The sequence below is a fragment of the Eleutherodactylus coqui genome, chromosome 4 (genome assembly GCF_035609145.1).
Source record: "Eleutherodactylus coqui strain aEleCoq1 chromosome 4, aEleCoq1.hap1, whole genome shotgun sequence".
Taxonomy (NCBI): domain Eukaryota; kingdom Metazoa; phylum Chordata; class Amphibia; order Anura; family Eleutherodactylidae; genus Eleutherodactylus; species Eleutherodactylus coqui.
The window spans coordinates 242,372,495-242,391,941 of record NC_089840.1 but is presented as its reverse complement, the minus strand read 5'-3'; the positions used below and the strand labels follow the sequence as shown (position 1 = coordinate 242,391,941).

General features: G+C 49.1%; 1 protein-coding gene across 1 annotated transcript in view; it reads left to right on the top strand.

The window, feature by feature from the left end:
* Positions 1–19,447, top strand: part of LOC136626157 (alpha-2-macroglobulin-like) — a 119,976-nt gene that overhangs the window by 15,803 nt on the left and 84,726 nt on the right. The window contains exons 4-5 of the mRNA XM_066600964.1: positions 9,218–9,270; positions 9,396–9,416. Of these exons, the coding sequence (XP_066457061.1) occupies positions 9,218–9,270; positions 9,396–9,416 (74 nt within the window). The remainder of the gene's footprint in view (positions 1–9,217; positions 9,271–9,395; positions 9,417–19,447) is intronic.

Here is a 19,447-nt window from a genome sequence, read left to right as displayed (position 1 = left end):
AGCCATTATAGGTCTTATATAAGGCTGCATCTATTGTAAAGAGTAAACAAGGCTGGGGGGCCCACACATGGAAGTAGTAATGTATAAAAATATTGATGTTTAGTTATGTTTTTGCAGTAATTTTCCTCTCTTGTTTTACGGCCCAGCCCTAGTGTGGATACTAGGCCATTCCTATGTTTACCGGGGTTAGAAGAAGGAGAAAATCTGTCTGAATGTGAAACAATAAGGTGTACAAGGTTGAGTGGTATGATATGGTATAGAGTCTTTCTGGAGGTACAGAACTTTGTGGTCTTGGATAGGGTACCTAATATTTTGATGTTACACGTCAGAGACAGGGGCATAACTATAGGAGATGCAGAGGATGTCATTGCATCTGGGCCCAGGAGCCTTAGGGCATCCATAAGGCCTCTTTTCTACATATATGGAGCACAGTACCAGGAATAAAGCATTATACTTGGGGGCCCTCATACAGATTTTGCACTGGGCCCAAGATCTTCAAGTTACGCCTTTGGTCAGGGGGGAATGTTCTTGGTTGTAGGCTATTTTGGGAGCTTTCACAGGATATTCATTATGTATTCTGTGTCTTGTGACATTGCTTTCAGATTCAATAGTGGTATGGTCGGAGATAGTGCCGCTTAAGTCATGACGCAATGCAGGGTCAATGGACAGGTTAAATAAAGCATGGGAAAAAATAGAGCAATTTGGGGGTTTTGTAGCTCGTAAGGGGGGAGTGGCTATTAAGCCTGTGTGTTTGGAATCTGGACATGGGAATTTTTGGAAGAGTGACAGTTTCCACTTAAACGCAGTGGGCATTGATCTATGGTTATTGGCAATCCAAGAGGGATCGAGAGAGCCACGGCGTGATGGGGGTGTCACAAACTTGAGGTGGTCAAGCTGTGCTCGCTGTGGCAATTGGGGGGCCCTTAGAGTCAGTTATAAAATTGGTTGAGGGCGGGAGGCATGGTGGGGATAGGTGTGTCTCATTGGATGGTGTGTGTTGGTGTCTGTCGCCTCTTGGCTTTGACAGGGTGTAATCCCTGCAGAGATGGTGGTGTGTCTAGTCTTGTAAGAGCTAGTTGGTCTCCGCATCGTGCGACTGGAGGCAATTTGGGATATTGGGTCTCTGACTCAGTTGGAGAATGACTGGAGCCAATTTGGATATTTCACTTTAAATGGTAAGGTGACAAATTTTGGGGTTCCCAGAACCTCCCCTCTTTTGGTGGATGGTGAATATTTAATTAATGAGTTTTATGGTTACATTGGGTTAATTTATGTAAATTGTTTGTAATAAAATTGCTGTTGTGGCTAAATTATCCAAAATTAATAAATGTATGTCATTATTTGGGATGTAATGTGTGTGGGGTTAGTGATTGGAAGAATGAGGTCAGAAAGCTACAGCTGGTAATGACTCTGTTATACCCGTGTCATGCGTTTTTCAACTAGCTCTTTGTGTATATGATAATCTTTTCCATAGATGTAATATGAACAGAGTCTAACGGTCCTTCTACACATCAATTTCATTACATAATTATCGATAAATGTTCAGTGTAAATATGGTCAATGACTGAATGACAAACAATAATTAATTCGCTGATCGTTTGTTGTTCAGTTTCTGCAAGTATATAAAAATCAAACAATGATTGACCTGCATAAACAGGCAATCATTCAACTATTAACAACTGCCTGTTTACTGTGAATGAGGTAGGCAGGCAACCGGAAAAAAAATCTGTCCAACTTCGCCTCCATTCAATGAGAGAGGATTGCTTCTGTGTGAAAGTACAGAAGCGATTATCGATGGGATGACTATATGGTAGTTAATCGCCCAAAATTAATCTCATGTACAAGGAAACTAAGTATTTTAAGCATAGTTAGAGATGAGCGAGCGTACTCATCCGAGCTTGATGCTCGTTCGAGTATTAGGGTGTTCGAGATGCTCGTTACTCGAGACGAGCACCACGCGATGTTCGAGTAACTTTCATTTTCTTCCCTGAGAAATTTGCGCGCTTTTCTGGCCAATAGAAAGACAGGGAAGGCATTACAACTTCCTCCTGTGACGTTCCAGCCCTATACCACCCCCCTGCAGTGAGTGGCTGGGGAGATCAGGTGACACCCGAGTATTAAAATCTGCCCCGCCCGCGGCTCACCACAGATGCATGCTGACAGAGATCAGGGAAAGTGCTGTCTTGCTGTAGCTGCTATAGGGAGAGTGTTAAGTGTTATATTCGTCTTCAAGAACCCCAACGGTCCTGCTTAGGGGCACATCTGACCGTGTGCAATACTGTTGAGGCTGCTTTTAGCAGTGTTGCACAACTTTTTTTTTTTTTTGTATATCGGGCGTGCAGACCATAGCGTCCTCAGTCTGCAGTCATTTTACAGAGTACAGGGGCAGTACTGGTGAGGCAGGAACAGTGGTACAGGGAAAGAGATATACTGTCTATATAGGCAGTGGGCTTTTTCAAAAAAATTGGGGAAAAATACTATATTTGGGCTGCCTGTGACCGTCTTCAGTTTCCTGCGTGTCTGCTGGGGGTAGTAGTCGCTAATTAATACCCAGATAAGCGTTACAGCAGGCTTGCGCATAATTGTTTCCTGGCTCTGTTGTGTCTGTTACATGATCGCTGTCATCCCGCCACAGGGAAACAGTATACATATATACACTGCATACGGTGTCTGTCTGCTTTTTCACCTCACCATTTTAAAAAATTGTAGCAAAATACTTAAGGCCTACCACTGCCCTTTGGCCACTTGACTGGTTCTGCGCTGTGAATTACAGTAGCTCAGTCATTCGCACCTAGGTCTCACGACAGGCTTGCACATAATTGTTTCCTGGCTCTGCTGTGCGCTCCGTTACATGATCGTCGTCATCCTGCCACAGGGAAACAGTATACATATATACGCTGCATACGGTGTCTGTCTGCTTTTTCACCTCACCATTTTAAAAAATTGTAGCAAAATTCTTAAGGCCTACCACTGCCCTTTGGCCACTTGACTGGTTCTGCGCTGTGAATTACAGTAGCTCAGTCATTCGCACCTAGGTCTCACGACAGGCTTGCGCATAATTGTTTCCTTGCTCTGCTGTGCGCTCCGTAAGCGAAGTCAGCCTCCAACCACAGGCCAATAAGCGGCACATTTAAATACAGCGTTCTGTTTCTGCTCTACTTGTAATACACCATGCTGAGGGGTAGGCCTAGAGGACGTGGACGCGGCCGAGGACGCGGAGGCCCAAGTCAGGGTGTGGGTACAGGCTAAGCTCCTGGTCCAGGTGTATCGCAGCCGACTGCTGTGGGATTAGGAGAGAGGCAAGTTTCTGGGGTCCCCAGATTCATCTCACAATTAATGGGTCCACGCGGTAGACCTTTATTAGAAACTGAGCAGTGTGAGCAGGTCCTGTCGTGGATGGCAGAAAGTGCATCCAGCAATCTATCGACCACCCTGTCTTCTACGCCGTCCACTGCTGCAACTCTGAATCCTGTGGCTGCTGCTCCTCCTTCCTCCCAGCCTCCTCACTCCATTAAAATGACACATTCTGAGGAGCAGGCAGACTCCCAGGAACTGTTCTCGGGCCCCTGCCCAGAATGGGCAGCAATGGTTCTTCTCCCATCGGAGGAGTTTGTCGTGACCGATGCCCAACCTTTGGAAAGTTCCCGGGGACTTCCGGCAACTGTCTCAAGAGCTTTCAGTGGGTGAGGAGGACGATGACGATGAGACACAATTGTCTATCAGTGAGGTAGTAGTAATTTCAGTAAGTCCGAGGGAGGAGCGCACAGAGGATTCGCAGGAAGAGCAGCTGGACGATGAGGTGACTGACCCCACCTGGTTTGCTAAGCCTACTGAGGACAGGTCTTCAGAGGGGGAGGCAAGTACAGCAGCAGGGCAGGTTGGAAGAGGCAGTGCGGTGGCCAGGGGTAGAGGCAGGGCCAGACCGAATAATCCACCAACTGTTTCCCAAAGCGCCCCCTCGCGTCATGCCACCCTGCAGAGGCCGAGGTGCTCAAAGGTGTGGCAGTTTTCCACTGAGAGTGCAGACGACCGACGAACTGTGGTGTGCAAGGTTTGTCGCGCCAAGATCAGCCGGGGAGCCACCACCACCAGCCTCACCACCACCAGCATGCGCAGGCATATGATGGCCAAGCACCCCACAAGGTGGGACGAAGGCCGTTCACCGCCTCCGGTTTGCACCACTGCCTCTCCCCCTGTGCCCCAACCTGCCACTGAGATCCAACCCCCCTCTCAGGACACAAGCACGACCGTCTCCCGGCCTACACCCACACCCTCACCTCCACTGTCCTCGGCCCCATCCAGCACTGTCTCTCAGCGCAGCGTCCAGCCGTCGCTAGCGCAACTGTTTGAGCGCAAGCGCAAGTACCCCGCCACACACCCGCACGCTCAAGCGTTAAACGTGCACATAGCCAAATTGATCAGCCTGGAGATGCTGCCGTATAGGCTTGTGGAAACGGAGGCTTTCAAAAACATGATGGCGGCGGCGCCGCCGCGCTACTCGGTTCCCAGTCGCCACTACTTTTCCCGATGTGCCGTCCCAGCCCTGCACGACTACGTCTCCCGCAACATTGTACGCGCCCTCACCAACGCGGTTAATGCCAAGGTCCACTTAACAACAGACACGTGGACAAGCACAGACGGGCAGGGACACTATATCTACCTGATGGCACATTGGGTGAATTTAGTCGAGGCTGGGACCGAGTCAGAGCCTGGGACCGCTCACGTCCTACACACCCCCAGAATTGTGGGCCCCAGCTCGGTGCTAGTATCTGCGGCGGTATATGCTTCCTCCACTAAACCACCCTCCTCCTCCTACGCAACCTCTGTCTCGCAATCAAGATGTGTCAGCAGCAGCACGTCACCAACAGTTAGTGTCGCGCGGCGTGGCAGCACAGCGGTGGGCAAGCGTCAGCAGGCCGTGCTGAAACTACTCAGCTTAGGAGAGAAGAGGCACACGGCCCACGAACTGCTGCAGGGTCTGACAGAGCAGACCGACCACTGGCTTTTGCCGCAGAGCCTCCAACCGGGAATGGTTGTGTGTGACAACGGCCGTAACCTGGTGGTGGCTCTGCAGCTCGCAGCCTCACGCACGTGCCATGCCTGGCCCACGTCTTTAATTTGGTGGTTCAGCACTTTCTGAAAAGCTACCCACGCTTGTCAGACCTGCTCGGAAAGGTGCGCCGGCTCAGCGCACATTTCCGCAAGTCCGAGACGGACGCTGCCACCCTGCGGACCCTGCAACATCGGTTTAATCTGCCAGTGCACCGACTGCTGTGCGACGTGCCCACATGGTAGAACTCTACGCTCCACATGTTGGCCAGGCTCTATGAGCAGCGTAGAGCTATAGTGGAATACCAACTCCAACATGGGCGGCGTAGTGGGAGTCAGCCTCCTCAATTTTTTACAGAAGAGTGGGCCTGGTTGGCAGACATCTGCCAGGTCCTTGGAAACTTTGAGGAGTCTACCCAGATGGTGAGTGGCGATGCTGCAATCATTAGCGTCACCATTCCTCTGCTATGTCTCTTGAGAAGTTCCCTGCAAAGCATAAAGGCAGACGCTTTGCGCTCGGAAACGGAGGTGGGGGAAGACAGTATGTCACTGGATAGTCAGAGCACCCTCATGTCTATATCTCAGCGTGTTGAGGGGGAGGAGGAGGAGGGGGAGGAGCATGAGGAGGAGGGGGAAGAGACAGCTTGGCCCACTGTTGAGGGTACCCATGCTGCTTGCCTGTCATCCTTTCAGCGTGTATGGCCTGAGGAGGAGGAGGAGGATCCTGAAAGTGATCTTCCTAGTGAGGACAGCCAGGTGTTGCGTACAGGTACCCTGGCACACATGGCTGACTTCATGTTAGGATGCCTTTCTCGTGACCCTCGCGTTACACGCATTCTGGCCACTACGGATTACTGGGTGTACACACTGCTCGACCCACGATATAAGGAGAACCTTTCCACTCTCATACCCGAAGAGGAAAGGGGTAAAATTCCTATCCGACAGCGCTAGTGGCAGAAGGCGCAGTTCCGAGGGCCAGGAAGCAGGGGAGGCACGGAGATCAGGCAGCATGTACAGCGCAGGCAAGGGAACACTCTCCAAGGCCTTTGACAGCTTTATGGCTCCCTAGCAAGACTGTTTCACCGCTCCCCAGTCAAGGCTGAGTCGGCGGGAGCACTGTAAAAGGATGGTGAGGGAGTACGTAGCCGATCGCACGACCGTCCTCCGTGACGCCTCTGCTCCCTACAACTACTGGGTGTCGAAGCTGGACACGTGGCCTGAACTCGCGCTGTATGCCCTGGAGGTGCTTGCTTGTCCTGCGGCAAGCGTCTTGTCAGAGAGGGTGTTTAGTGCGGCTGGGGAAATCATCACGGATAAGCGTACCCGTCTGTCAACCGACAGTGCCGATAGGCTTACACTCATAAAGATGAACAAAGCCTGGATTTCCCCAGACTTCTCTTCTCCACCAGCGGACAGCAGCGGTACCTAAACATTACGTTGGCTGCATCCACGGATGGAAGCATCGTTCTCTATCACCATAAAGAACGGGGACCTTTTAGCTTCACCAATCTGTATATTATATTCATCCTCCTCCTCCTGAAACCTCACGTAATCACGTCGAACGGCAATTTTTCTTAGGCCCACAAGGCTCAGTCATATTACTTTTGTAAACAATGTTTATAAGTTTCAATTCTCATTAAAGCGTTGAAACTTGCACCTGAACCAATTTTTATTTTAACTGGGCTGCCTCCAGGCCTAGTTACAAATTAAGCCACAGTAACCAAAGCGATTAATGGGATTCACCTGCCCTCTTGGTTGGGCATGGGCAATTTTTCTGAGGTACATTAGTACTGTTGGTACACCAATTTTTTTGGGCCCTCGCCTACAGTGTAATCCTAGTAATTTTTATGGGCTTCACCTGCACTCATGCTACAGCAAGGTGTGTGGGGTTGGCCTACACTTTTGCTACATAAATGTAACTGGGGCCTTGTCTATACTGCAGCTACTGAAATGTGAAAGAGACTGTTATCTCCCTAAACTGCTGCAATGGGAATGTTACTGTGGCCTGTCTTGACTACTACTGAAATGGAACTAAGACTGTGCTCCCCCTATACTGCTGCTAGTGATATGTTACTGGGGCCTGTTCCTAATGCTACCGCTGAAATGTTACTAATTCTGGGCTCTGACTATACCGCTGCTAATGCTATGTCACTGTGGTGTGGAAACGGAGGCTTCCCAAAGACATGATGGTGGCGGGGCCATTTCCCACCAATGCGGTTACTGTTAACGTACATATTACCAGTCTGACTGGGGCATGCACTGTGGGCCGAAGCCCACCTGTATTGTATGTGACGTTAGCTCTTCTGAGCAGGGCTCTGCAATGGGATACATTTATGTACCGCCGATGGGTTCCAGGGAGCCACCCATGCTGTGGGTCCACAGGGACTTCACATTAGGGATTTGTACCTGCCAGTGTCTATGTATTAAAAACCCTGGTCAGACTGGGGCATGCAGTGTGGGCTGAAGCCCACCTGTATTGTATGTGACGTTAGCTCTGCTGAGCAGGGCTCTGCAATGGGTTACATTTATATACCGCCGATGGGTTCCAGGGAGCCACCCATGCTGTGGGTCCACAGGGACTTCACATTAGGGATTTGTACCTGCCAGTGTCTATGTATTAAAAACCCCGATCAGACTGGGGCATGCAGTGTGGGCCGAAGCCCACCTGCATTTAATCTGACGTTACCTCAGCTGTGCTGGGCACTGCAATGGGATTTGTTTATGTACCGCCGATGGGTTCCAGGGAGCCACCCATGCTGTGGGTGCACACGGAATTCCCATTGCGGAGTTGTACCTGCCTGTGACTATTTATAAAAAACCCCGGTCTGACTGGGGCATGCAGTGTGGGCCGAAGCCCACCTGTATTTAATCTGACGTTAGCTCTACTATCCGTGGCACTGCATTGGGACAAACTACAGGAGCAATACAACGCTAATGAGACGTGAACAGCTACGCTAGCATTGGAGTCCGCTGTAGGCACGCGATTGCTGAGGGTTTGTGCAGAGGCCTATGTCCGGGGTGCAGTGAAAGTCCGCTTCCTGCCTAGGATTACTGAAGCTGTGGGCCGAGGCCTATGTCATGGGCGCCGTGCAAGTCTGCCATGTTTGGCCGGTCAGATCAATTTTTGGTTAATGTCTTGGGTTTCCTAGGAGCCACCTATGCTGTTGGTGCAAACTTAGCTCCCATCGCGGTGTTTGACCTGTCTGGCACAAAGACACTGACTGACTTGGGTAGGGGGCAGAGCGCAGACGGCTTTCCCCTTGCAGTGTCGATTAAGCTATGCGACACCTTGACAGAATGAATATTGTGTGACACATGGGTTCCCCATTGCTATGCCCACGTGTGCAGCTCCTGATGGAGGTGGCACAGGATTGGATTTCTCATTGCTTCTGTACAGCATTGTGGGCTATCGCCCCGCCCCTTTTAAAGAGGGTCGCTGCCTGGCCCTGCCAACCCTCTGCAGTGTGTGCCTCCAGTTCCTCCTCATGGCAGACGCACTTATAAATAGACATGAGGGTGGTGTGGCTATGAGGCCAGCGAGTGGCATGAGGGCAGCTGAAGGCTGTGCAGGGACACTTTGGTGTGCGCTGTGGATACTGGATCGTGCGGGGGGGTTGGGCAGCATGTAACCCAGGAGAAGTGGCAGCGGAGTGTCATGCAGGCAATGATTGTGCTTTGTTGGAGGTAGTGTGGTGCTTAGCTAAGGTATGCCTTGCTAATGAGGGTTTTTCAGAAGTAAAAATTGTTGGGAGGGGGGGGGGGCCCACTCTTGCCGGTATTGTGGCTTAATAGTGGGACCTGGGAACTTGAGATGCAGCCCAACATGTAGCCCCTCGCCTGCCCTATCCGTTGCTGTGTCGTTCCCATCACTTTCTTGAATTGCCCCGATTTTCACAAATGAAAACCTTAGCGAGCATCAGCGATATACAAAAATGCTCGAGTCGCCCATTGACTTCAATGGAGTTCGTTACTCGAAACGAACCCTCGAGCATCGCGGAAAGTTCGACTCGAGTAACGAGCACCCGAGCATTTTGGTGCTCGCTCATCTCTAAGCATAGTATGTTATTCTATCTCATGGCAACCAATGTGTACATGGGGGGTAGAATTTCAAATGTCTTTCTTTAAATGATTAATACCGTATTGATAAACTATTCGTCAACTTTTACAGTGAATTTCAGAATTCTGTCCCTAAATGAAGATTTCAAACCAGAAAACATTTTGGTAAGTTTAAACTTATTAAGACTATGTCTTTTAGTATAAAATTACCTCCAGATTTGATAGCCTGACAATATAATTGGCTTTCAGATGCTATAAAAATGCTAAATATGCTTTCTTTTATTTTTCAGATTCCAGTTGTTGAAATACAGGTTAGTTTAAAAACGTAATGTGTTTTTCAGGCTATAGGTAGCATTGGACCATACAACGCACCATGACAGAAGTCTGTTAACCCCTTAATGACATGGCCTATTTTGGCGTTGAGGACCAAGCGATTTTTTGGTATTTTTCCATCTCCATTTTTCAAAAGCCATAACTTTTTTATTTTTCCGTGGACGCGGCCGTGTAAGGGCTTGTTTTTTGCGTGGCGATCTGTAGTTTTTATCGGTGCCACTTTTGGGTATATAGACAATATCGTAAATTTTTTTTTTTTTTTTTTTAATGATAACAGGGAGAGAAAACGCATCAATTCTGCCATAGATTTTTTTTTTTTTTTTACAGCGTTAATCATGCAGCATAAATGACACACTAAAATTTTTCTGCGGGTCGGTACGGTAACAACGATACCAAAATTGTTATATTTTTTTTAGGTTTTTACACTTTTTTGCAATAAAACCCCCTTTTTTTGGAAATCTTTTTTTTTTTGTCTATAGCTGCATTCAAAGTCCTGTAACTTTTTTATTTTTCTATGTACGGAGCTCTATGAGGGCTTATTTTTTGCGAGACGAGCTGTAGTTTTTATTGGTACCATTTTGGGAAATGTACGGCTTTTTTGATCACTTTTATTGCATTTTTTGTGAGGCAAAATGCTAAATATTAGCATTTTGCCTCTGTTTTTTAGCGTTTTTTTTAACGCTTTTTGTCGTACAAAATAAAAAGCGTGTTCAACTTTTTGTAAACGTCGTTACGGACGCGTCAATACCCAATATGTGGGGTTTTAGTTTTTTTTCCCTTTTTTTATGCTAATATTAGAAAAAGCATAAAAAAGGGGTTTTTTACATTTTTTTTTTTACATTTTTATTTTTTTTACACTTTTCTTTTCTTTTTTTTAATACTATTTGAGTCCCTCTGAGGGACTTACATCACTGTGCCTATGATCGCTGTCATAAGGCATGGCAGAGCTACTGCTCTGCCATGCCTTATCGCTTGTACAGCGATAATAGGCACAGGCAATACAGGACGCCAGTGTCTGGCGTCCTGTTGCCATGGTGACAGGCCGGGCTCTCGCGATAACATCGCGAGTTCCGGCCGGAGACACACAGGGATCGCGATCCCTCTGTGAACTCTTTCCCTGCCGCGATCTACTTAGATCGCGGCAGGGAAGGGGTTAACAGCGGCGGGCGCATCTCCGATGCCCCCCCGCTGTTGGAGCGGGACGCCGGCTGTGACTGACAGCCGGCTCCCGCTGCGGGATAGCGCGGGATCACATGTGATCCCGTGCTATCTCCAGGACGTACCAGGTACGTCATGTTGCGGGAAGTACCAGGCTGCCATGACGTACCAGGTACGTCCAGGAGCGGGAAGGGGTTAATATACAGTGATTTGTAAAGCCAGAACTCCTCATTATTACATGTGCCATTGTGCTCTCTCACTATCAACAGTAGTGTTTCATCATTATCTGGGGCCTTCCTCCCCATGAGGTTACCTGTACAAGTGCAGGAGTTACTAGGATAAATCATGTGTTGCAGTAGGGCAGGTGACACAGTAATCAGGGTACGATTCGGTTCCAAAAATATTTTTTTTACATTTTAGCAAATAAACTTGGAGATTAAGTTGGTAGTAGAGGCGTCTACTAATAGATAAGCAATATGCAGTTATTCAGAATGTTATGCAACCTAACTGACTAAGAATATGCTTAAATCTAAAGTAAATGGGGTATGGAAACAATCTTTTAGATCAATAATAGAGATGAGCGAGCACCAAAATGCTCGGGTGCTCGTTACTTGGGACGAAATTTTCGCGATGCTCGAGGGTTCGTTTCGAGTAACGAACCCCATTGAAGTCAATGGGCGACCCGAGCATTTTTGTATTTCGCTGATGCTCGCTAAGGTTTTCATGTGTGAAAATCTGGGCAATTCAAGAAAGTGATGGGAACGACACAGCAACGGATAGGGCAGGCGAGGGGCTACATGTTGGGCTGCATCTCAAGTTCACAGGTCCCACTATTAAGCCACAATACCGGCAAGAGTGCCCCCCCCCCAACAACTTTTACTTCTGAAAAGCCCTCATTAGCAATGCATACCTTAGCTAAGCACCACACTACCTCCAACAAAGCACAATCACTGCCTGCATGACACTCCGCTGCCACTTCTCCTGGGTAACATGCTGACCAACCCCCCCCCCCCCCCCCACGACCCAGTGTCCACAGCGCACACCAAACTGTCCCTGCCCAGCCTTCAGCTGCCCTCATGCCACGCCACACTCATGTCTATTTATAAGTGCGTCTGCCAGAGGAAAAGCAGGCACACACTGCAGAGGGTTGGCACGGCTAGGCAGCGACCCTCTTTAAAAGGGGCGGGGCGATAGCCCACAATGCTGTACAGAAGCAATGAGAATTATAATCTTGTGCCACCGCCATCAGGAGCTGCACACGTGGGCATAGCAATGGGGAACCTATGTGCCACACAATATTCATTCTGTCAAGGTGTCTGCATACCCCAGTCAGACCGCGGTTTTTAATTCATAGACACAGGCAGGTACAACTCCCTATTGTGAAGTCCCTGTGGACCGACAGCATGGGTGGCTCCCTGGAACCCACCGGCGGTACATAAAAATATCCCATTGTATTGCCCAACACTGCTGAGGTAGTAATGTCGTGCTTAATGCAGGTGGGCTTCGGCCCACACTGCATGCCCCAGTCTGACTGGGGTTCTTTAGATGTGGAAACAGATGCATTTATAATTCCCTGTGGACCCACAGCATGGGTGGCTCCCTGGAACCCACCGGCGGTACATAAAAATATCCCATTGCATTGCCCAACACAGCTGAGGTAGTAATGTCGTGCTTAATGCAGGTGGGCTTCGGCCCACACTGCATGCCCCAGTCTGACTGGGGTTCTTTAGATGTGGAAACAGATGCATTTATAATTCTCTGTGGACCCACAGCATGGGTGGGTGCCAGGAAGCCACCGGCGGTACATAAATATATCCCATTGCATTGCCCAACACAGCGGATGTAACGTCAGCTGTAATGCAGGTGGGCTAAAAATTCATTTGATTACACTGTAGGCGAGGGCCCACAAAAATTGCTGTATCAACAGTACTAATGTACATCCAAAAAATTGGCCATGGCCAACCAAGAGGGCAGGTGAAACCCATTATTCGCTTTGGTTAATGTGGCTTAAGTGGTAACTAGGCCTGGAGGCAGCCCAGTTTAACGAAAAATTGGTTCAAGTTAAAGTTTCAACGCTTTTAAGAGCATTGAAACGTATAAAAATTGTTTAGAAAAATTATATGAGTGAGCCTTGTGGCCCTAAGAAAAATTGCCCGTTCGGCGTGATTACGTGAGGTTTCAGGAGGAGGAGCAGGAGGAGCAGGAGGAGGAGGAGGAGGAATATTATACACAGATTGATGAAGCAGAAATGTCCCCGTTTTGGATGGTGAGAGAGAACGATGCTTCCATCCGCGGGTGCAGCCTACGTATTGCTTAGGTATCGTTGCTGTCCGCTGGTGGAGAAGAGAAGTCTGGGGAAATCCAGGCTTTGTTCATCTTGATGAGTGTAAGCCTGTCGGCACTGTCGGTTGACAGGTGGGTACGCTTATCCGTGATGATTCCCCCAGCCACACTAAACACACTCTCTGACAAGCCGCTAGCCGCAGGACAAGCAAGCACCTCCAGGGCATACAGCGCGAGTTCAGGCCACGTGTCCAGCTTCGACACTCAGTAGTTGTAGGGGGCAGAGGCGTCACGGAGGACGGTCGTGCGATCGGCTACGTACTCCCTCACCATCCTTTTACAGTGCACCCGCCGACTCAGCCTTGACTGGGGAGCGGTGACACAGTCTTGCTGGGGAGCCATAAAGCTGGCAAAGGCCTTGGAGAATGTTCCCCTGCCTGCGCTGTACATGCTGCCTGATCTCTGCGCCTCCCCTGCTACCTGGCCCTCGGAACTGCGCCTTCTGCCACTAGCGCTGTCGGATGGGAAGTTTACCATCAGTTTGTCCACCAGCGCCCTGTGCTATAGCATCATTCTCGAACCCCTTTCCTCTTCGGGAATGAGAGTGCAAAGGCTCTCCTTATACCGTGGATCGAGCAGTGTGTACACCCAGTAATCCGTAGTGGCCAGAATGCGTGTAACGCGAGGGTCACGAGAAAGGCATCCTAACATGAAGTCAGCCATGTGTGCCAGGGTACCTGTACGCAACACATGGCTGTCTTCACTAGGAAGATCACTTTCAGGATCCTCCTCCTCCTCTTCCTCCTCCTCAGGCCATACACGCTGAAAGGATGACAGGCAAGCAGCATGGGTACAGTCAGCAGTGGGCCAAGCTGTCTCTTCCCCCTCCTCCTCATCCTCCTCATGCTCCTCCTCCTCCTCTTGAACGCGCTGAGATATAGACAGGAGGGTGCTCTGACTATCCAGCGACATACTGTCTTCCCCCGGCTCTGTTTCCGAGCGCAAAGCGTCTGCCTTTATGCTTTGCAGGGAACTTCTCAAGATGCATAGTAGAGGAATGGTGACGCTAATGATTGCAGCATCGCCGTTCACCACCTGGGTAGACTCCTCAAATTTTCCAAGGACCTGGCAGATGGCTGCCAACCAGGCCCACTCTTCTGTAAATAATTGAGGAGGCTGACTCCCACTGCGCCGCGCAAGTTGGAGTTGGTATTTCACTATAGCTCTATGCTGCTCATAGAGTCTGGCCAACATGTGAAGCGTAGAGTTCCACTGTGTGGGCACGTCGCACAGCAGTCGGTGCACTGGCAGATTAAACCGATGTTGCAGGGTCCGCAGGGTGGCAGCGTGCGTGTGTGATTTGCGGAAATGTGCGCAGATCCGGCGCACCTTTCCGAGCAGGTATGACAAGTGGGGGTAGCTTTTCAGAAAGCGCTGAACCACCAAATTAAACACATGGGCCAGGCATGGCACGTGCGTGAGGCTGCCGAGCTGCAGAGCCGCCACCAGCTTACGGCCGTTGTCACACATGACCATGCCCGGTTGGAGGCTCAGCGGCGCAAGCCAGTGGTCGGTCTGCTCTGTCAGACCCTGCAGCAGTTCGTGGGCCGTGTGCCTCTTCTCTCCTAAGCTGAGTAGTTTCAGCACGGCCTGCTGACGCTTGCCCACCGCTGTGCTGCCACGCCGCGTGACACCGACTGCTGGCGACGTGCTGCTGCTGACACATCTTGATTGCGAGACAGAGGTTGCGTAGGAGGAGGAGGAGGGTGGTTTAGTGGAGGAAGCATACACCCCCGCAGATAACACCACCGAGCTGGGGCACGCAATTCGGGGGTTGGGTAGGACGTGAGCGGTCCCAGGCTCTGACTCTGTCCCAGCCTCCACTAAATTCACCCAATGTGCCGTCAGGGAGATATAGTGGCCCTGCCCGCCTGTGCTTGTCCACGTGTCTGTTGTTAAGTGGACCTTGGCAGTAACCGCGTTGGTGAGGGCGCGTACAATGTTGCGGGAGACGTGGTCGTGCAGGCCTGGGACGGCACATCGGGAAAAGTAGTGGCGACTGGGAACCGAGTAGCGCGGGGCCGCCGCCGCCATCATGCTTTTGAAAGCCTCCGTTTCCACAAGCCTATAAGGCAGCATCTCTAGGCTGATCAATTTTGCAATGTGCACGTTTAACGCTTGAGCGTGCGGGTGCGTGGCGTCGTACTTGCGCTTGCGCTCAAACTGTGGCGCTAGCGACGTCTGGACGCTACGCTGAGAGACATTGCTGGATGGGGCCGAGGACAGCGGAGGTGAGGGTGTGGGTGCAGGCCAGGAGACGGTAGTGCCTGTGTCCTCAGAGGGGGGTTGGATCTCAGTGGCAGGTTGGGGCACAGGGGGAGAGGCAGTGGTGCAAACCGGAGGCGGTGAAAGGGCATCGTCCCACCTTGTGGGGTGCTTGGCCATCATATGCCTGCGCATGCTGTTGGTGGTGCCTCCCCAGCTGATCTTGGCGCGACAAAGGTTGCACACCACTGTTCGTCGGTCGTCAGGCGTCTCTGTGAAAAACTGCCACACCGTAGAGCACCTTGACCTGTGCAGGGTGGCATGGCGCGAGGGGGCGCTTTGGGAAACAGTTGGTGGATTATTCGGTCTGGCCCTGCCTCTACCCCTGGCTTCCGCACTGGCTCGGCCTGTGCCCACACCCTGACTTGGGCCTCCGCGTCCTCACCTGCGTCCACGTCCTATAGGCCTACCCCTACCCCTCAGCATGGTGTATTACCAGTGATTTGATTTCCCAGGCAGGAAATAAATTGGCGCAAGCCTGCTGTTAAACGTAGCTGGCTGCGTATGATTTGTTTACTATCTCCACCCACCACACACGTACACAGAACGCTGAGGACTGACAGAGGCAGGGCACATAGAATGTTTCCCTTTTTTAAAAAGAAAAGGCCCACTGACTATATTCAATCAGATAAGATATGTGTTGCACAGAAATGCAGTTATATGAAGTGCAGCACAGCGGTTACTTTTCCCAGACAGCAAATAAATTGGCGCAAACCTGCAGGACAAATTGAATGTTTCCCTTTTTGGGAAACGGAGGGCCCACTGACTATATTCAATCAGATAAGATATGTGTTGCACAGAAATGCAGTTATATGAAGTGCAGCACAGCGGTTACTTTTCCCAGGCAGCAAATAAATTGGCGCAAGCCTGCAGGACAAATTGAATGTTTCCCTTTTTGGGAAACGGAGGGCCCACTGACTATATTCAATCAGATAAGACATGTGTTGCACAGAAATGCAGTTATATGAAGTGCAGCACAGCGGTTACTTTTCCCAGGCAGCAAATAAATTGGTGCAAGCCTGCAGGACAAATTGAATGTTTCCCTTTTTGGGAAACGGAGGGCCCACTGACTATATTCAATCAGATAAGATATGTGTTGCACAGAAATGCAGTTATATGAAGTGCAGCACAGCGGTTACTTTTCACAGGCAGCAAATAAATTGGCGCAAGCCTGCAGGACAAATTGAATGTTTCCCTTTTTGGGAAACGGAGGGCCCACTGACTATATTCAATCAGATAAGATATGTGTTGCACAGAAATGCAGTTATATGAAGTGCAGCACAGCGGTTACTTTTCCCAGGCAGCAAATAAATTGGCGCAAGCCTGCAGGACAAATTGAATGTTTCCCTTTTTGGGAAACGGAGGGCCCACTGACTATATTCAATCAGATAAGATATGTGTTGCACAGAAATGCAGTTATATGAAGTGCAGCACAGCGGTTACTTTTCACAGGCAGCAAATAAATTGGCGCAAGCCTGCAGGACAAATTGAATGTTTCCCTTTTTGGGAAACGGAGGGCCCACTGACTATATTCAATCAGATAAGATATATGTTGCACAGAAATGCAGTTATATGAAGTGCAGCACAGCGGTTACTTTTCCCAGGCAGGAAATAAATTGGCGCAAGACTGCAGGACAAATACAATTTTTCCCTTTTTTGGAAACGGAGGGCCCACTGACTATATTCAATCAATAATATATGTCTTCTGGCCCTGCCTACACAATTCTCTCCCTGTAGTATTACTGCAAGGCGCAATGCTCTGCAGACAGCCGATTTTGAAAAGAAAAAAATATGCAACACTGCTAACAGCAGCCTGCACAGTACTGCACACGGATAGATGTGGCCCTAAGAAGGACCGTTGGGGTTCTTGAAGCCTACACTCACTAGCACTCTCCCTGCCTAACCACCACTTCTATCCCTGGACTATTACTGCAAGGCGCAATGCTCTGCAGACTGCCGATTTTGAAAAAAAAAAAATTTGTGCAACACTGCTAACAGCACCCTCCACAGTACTGCACACGGATAGATGTGGCCCTGAGAAGGACCGTTGGGGTTCTTGAAGCCTACACTAACTCCTAACACTCTCCCTATAGCAGCTCCGGCACCAACAGCACTTTCCCTCAGCTAACTCACAAGACATCTGAGGCGAGCCGCGGGAGGGGCCGACTTTTATACTCGGGTGACATCTGATCGCCCCAGCCACTCACAGCAGGGGGGTGGTATAGGGCTTGAACGTCACAGAAGGAAGTTGTAATGCCTTCCCTGTCTTTCAATTGGCCAGAAAAGCGCGCTAACGTCTCAGAGAGGAAACTGAAAGTAACCGGAACACCGCGTGGTACTCGTTACGAGTAACGAGCATCCCGAACACCCTAATATTCGCACGAATATCAAGCTCGGACGAGTACGTTCGCTCATCTCTAATCAATAACACACTTCAACTGTAGAATATGTGGTAGTAGCACAGAACGTTTCAACTCAGCCATGGCGGTCACAAAAGTAACGCAAGTGTTTCTCTGGTGTCAGCTCGAGCTCATGTATTTAACTACCGCGTGACTACCCTTGTCGGGCCTTTTCCTGAGGGTCCTGCTCACTTACATATCTCCAGGGTGTTCGGTACCATAATGTAGGTGACATGTCTCTGGACTTCTGTTGGGGGTACCCCAATTCACAGCGCTGCAGAACAATATGAATCCTTTGTAGCAGTCTCTCTAGCTGTAGTTCCTACTGCTTTGTTCTCTCAGTGACATCGGTTCTGGTGCGTTATGGAGCTACGCTTCTCAATCACCATCTGCCTTCTTTCTTGTGCCACAGTCCATCTCTAACAGGCACAGATTCTCCAGGACACGTCCTTCACAGTTCCCCAAGCGAACTCCTCACTTCTTTGGCATCTCTCACATTCGGCAATGCAGTCTCTCTTAAGGCTTAGTATCACTTGTATCTCTCTATGATGTCAAGTCCTTCGGATCTCCCACTTGATCTCTGTAGCCAATGAGTTGCATGCAACTCTCCATAAAGAAGTATACAAACTGCAGTTATGTATGACGGTCATTAGAATTCACACTTATATCGTCCAAATTAAATAACTATAGGGACCATAACAGAACTCATTACAGCACAAAATCAAATTTGGGCTTTTTCCTTAAGCATGCCATTATACATAGAAGAATACAGCATTCTGACAGCTAGTGCTGGGTCATTCACGAACAAACTGCCTCTATGACCCGTCAGTGTGCTGAAAGCTGTTTTCACCTATGTTTATGGAGTTGGACAGCTAATCTTATTCTGTAGAGATGAGATGAAGGCAGAACAGTGGATAAATAGTCCCTTCTTCTTTATACTTTATTGTATCACTCATCAGCCATACGATAAAGGAAAAGGGACACATGAGGGAAATTTCTATCCTCTTTTCTGACCTCTCATCTCTGTAGACTCTGCAGCAGAATTATATTAGAGTGCATAGACTGGAGGAGGGTAGAACGGTGCTATACAAAAAAAGCAGTGTAGGAGCTAAGAGAACCAGCTCTTTTTGAGGTGCTGAGCCAAACAATGAGGCTCATCAAAAAGAGCTGGAATGTTCATCACTACTGGCAGCTTTTGTGCATTAAGCAGATAGATTTTACACAAGTCTCTGTGTAACATTTGTTCATACAGCACAATACACGCTGCTTCTTCACACTGCCCTGTCAGGAATTTTCATTATCACATACTGCCTTGCCAGGACCTTTCACTATCACAGAGCTCAACTTCACCTCTGCTCCTGGCATTCCTTCCGTAAGGCCACTCTCACACAGGTATTTCTTACAGCATTTAGCAGGTGTTTGTTGGGGGCCCTTATGTTGAGGAAACAGGACAAAAACTGAAAGCCAGGATGACATTGCATAGCCACACGAATAAAGGAGAATTACCCGTGGCAAAGCATTTTTCTAGTCATGAGCACAATGTAAAATGTGAAATTTATACTTAAGGCAATTTTAAATTCCAATGTAACAGAAGAATTTGGGAATTTATTTTATAACCACCTTTGATACTATCAGAAACGGAATGAATCTCGAATTGGGGTCTTTACATCAGTGGCAATTATGAGATATGAGAAACCCAGAGCAGAGGTAACGGGCTGGCCTGTAGACCCCCTAACATCAATTTAAAGACCATAAAACTTTCACATTCCTTGTCTCTGGACTAATTAAGTATTTACTGTTATGCTCATCCCTTTCTGGTATTTATCTAAATGCTATTAAATTCA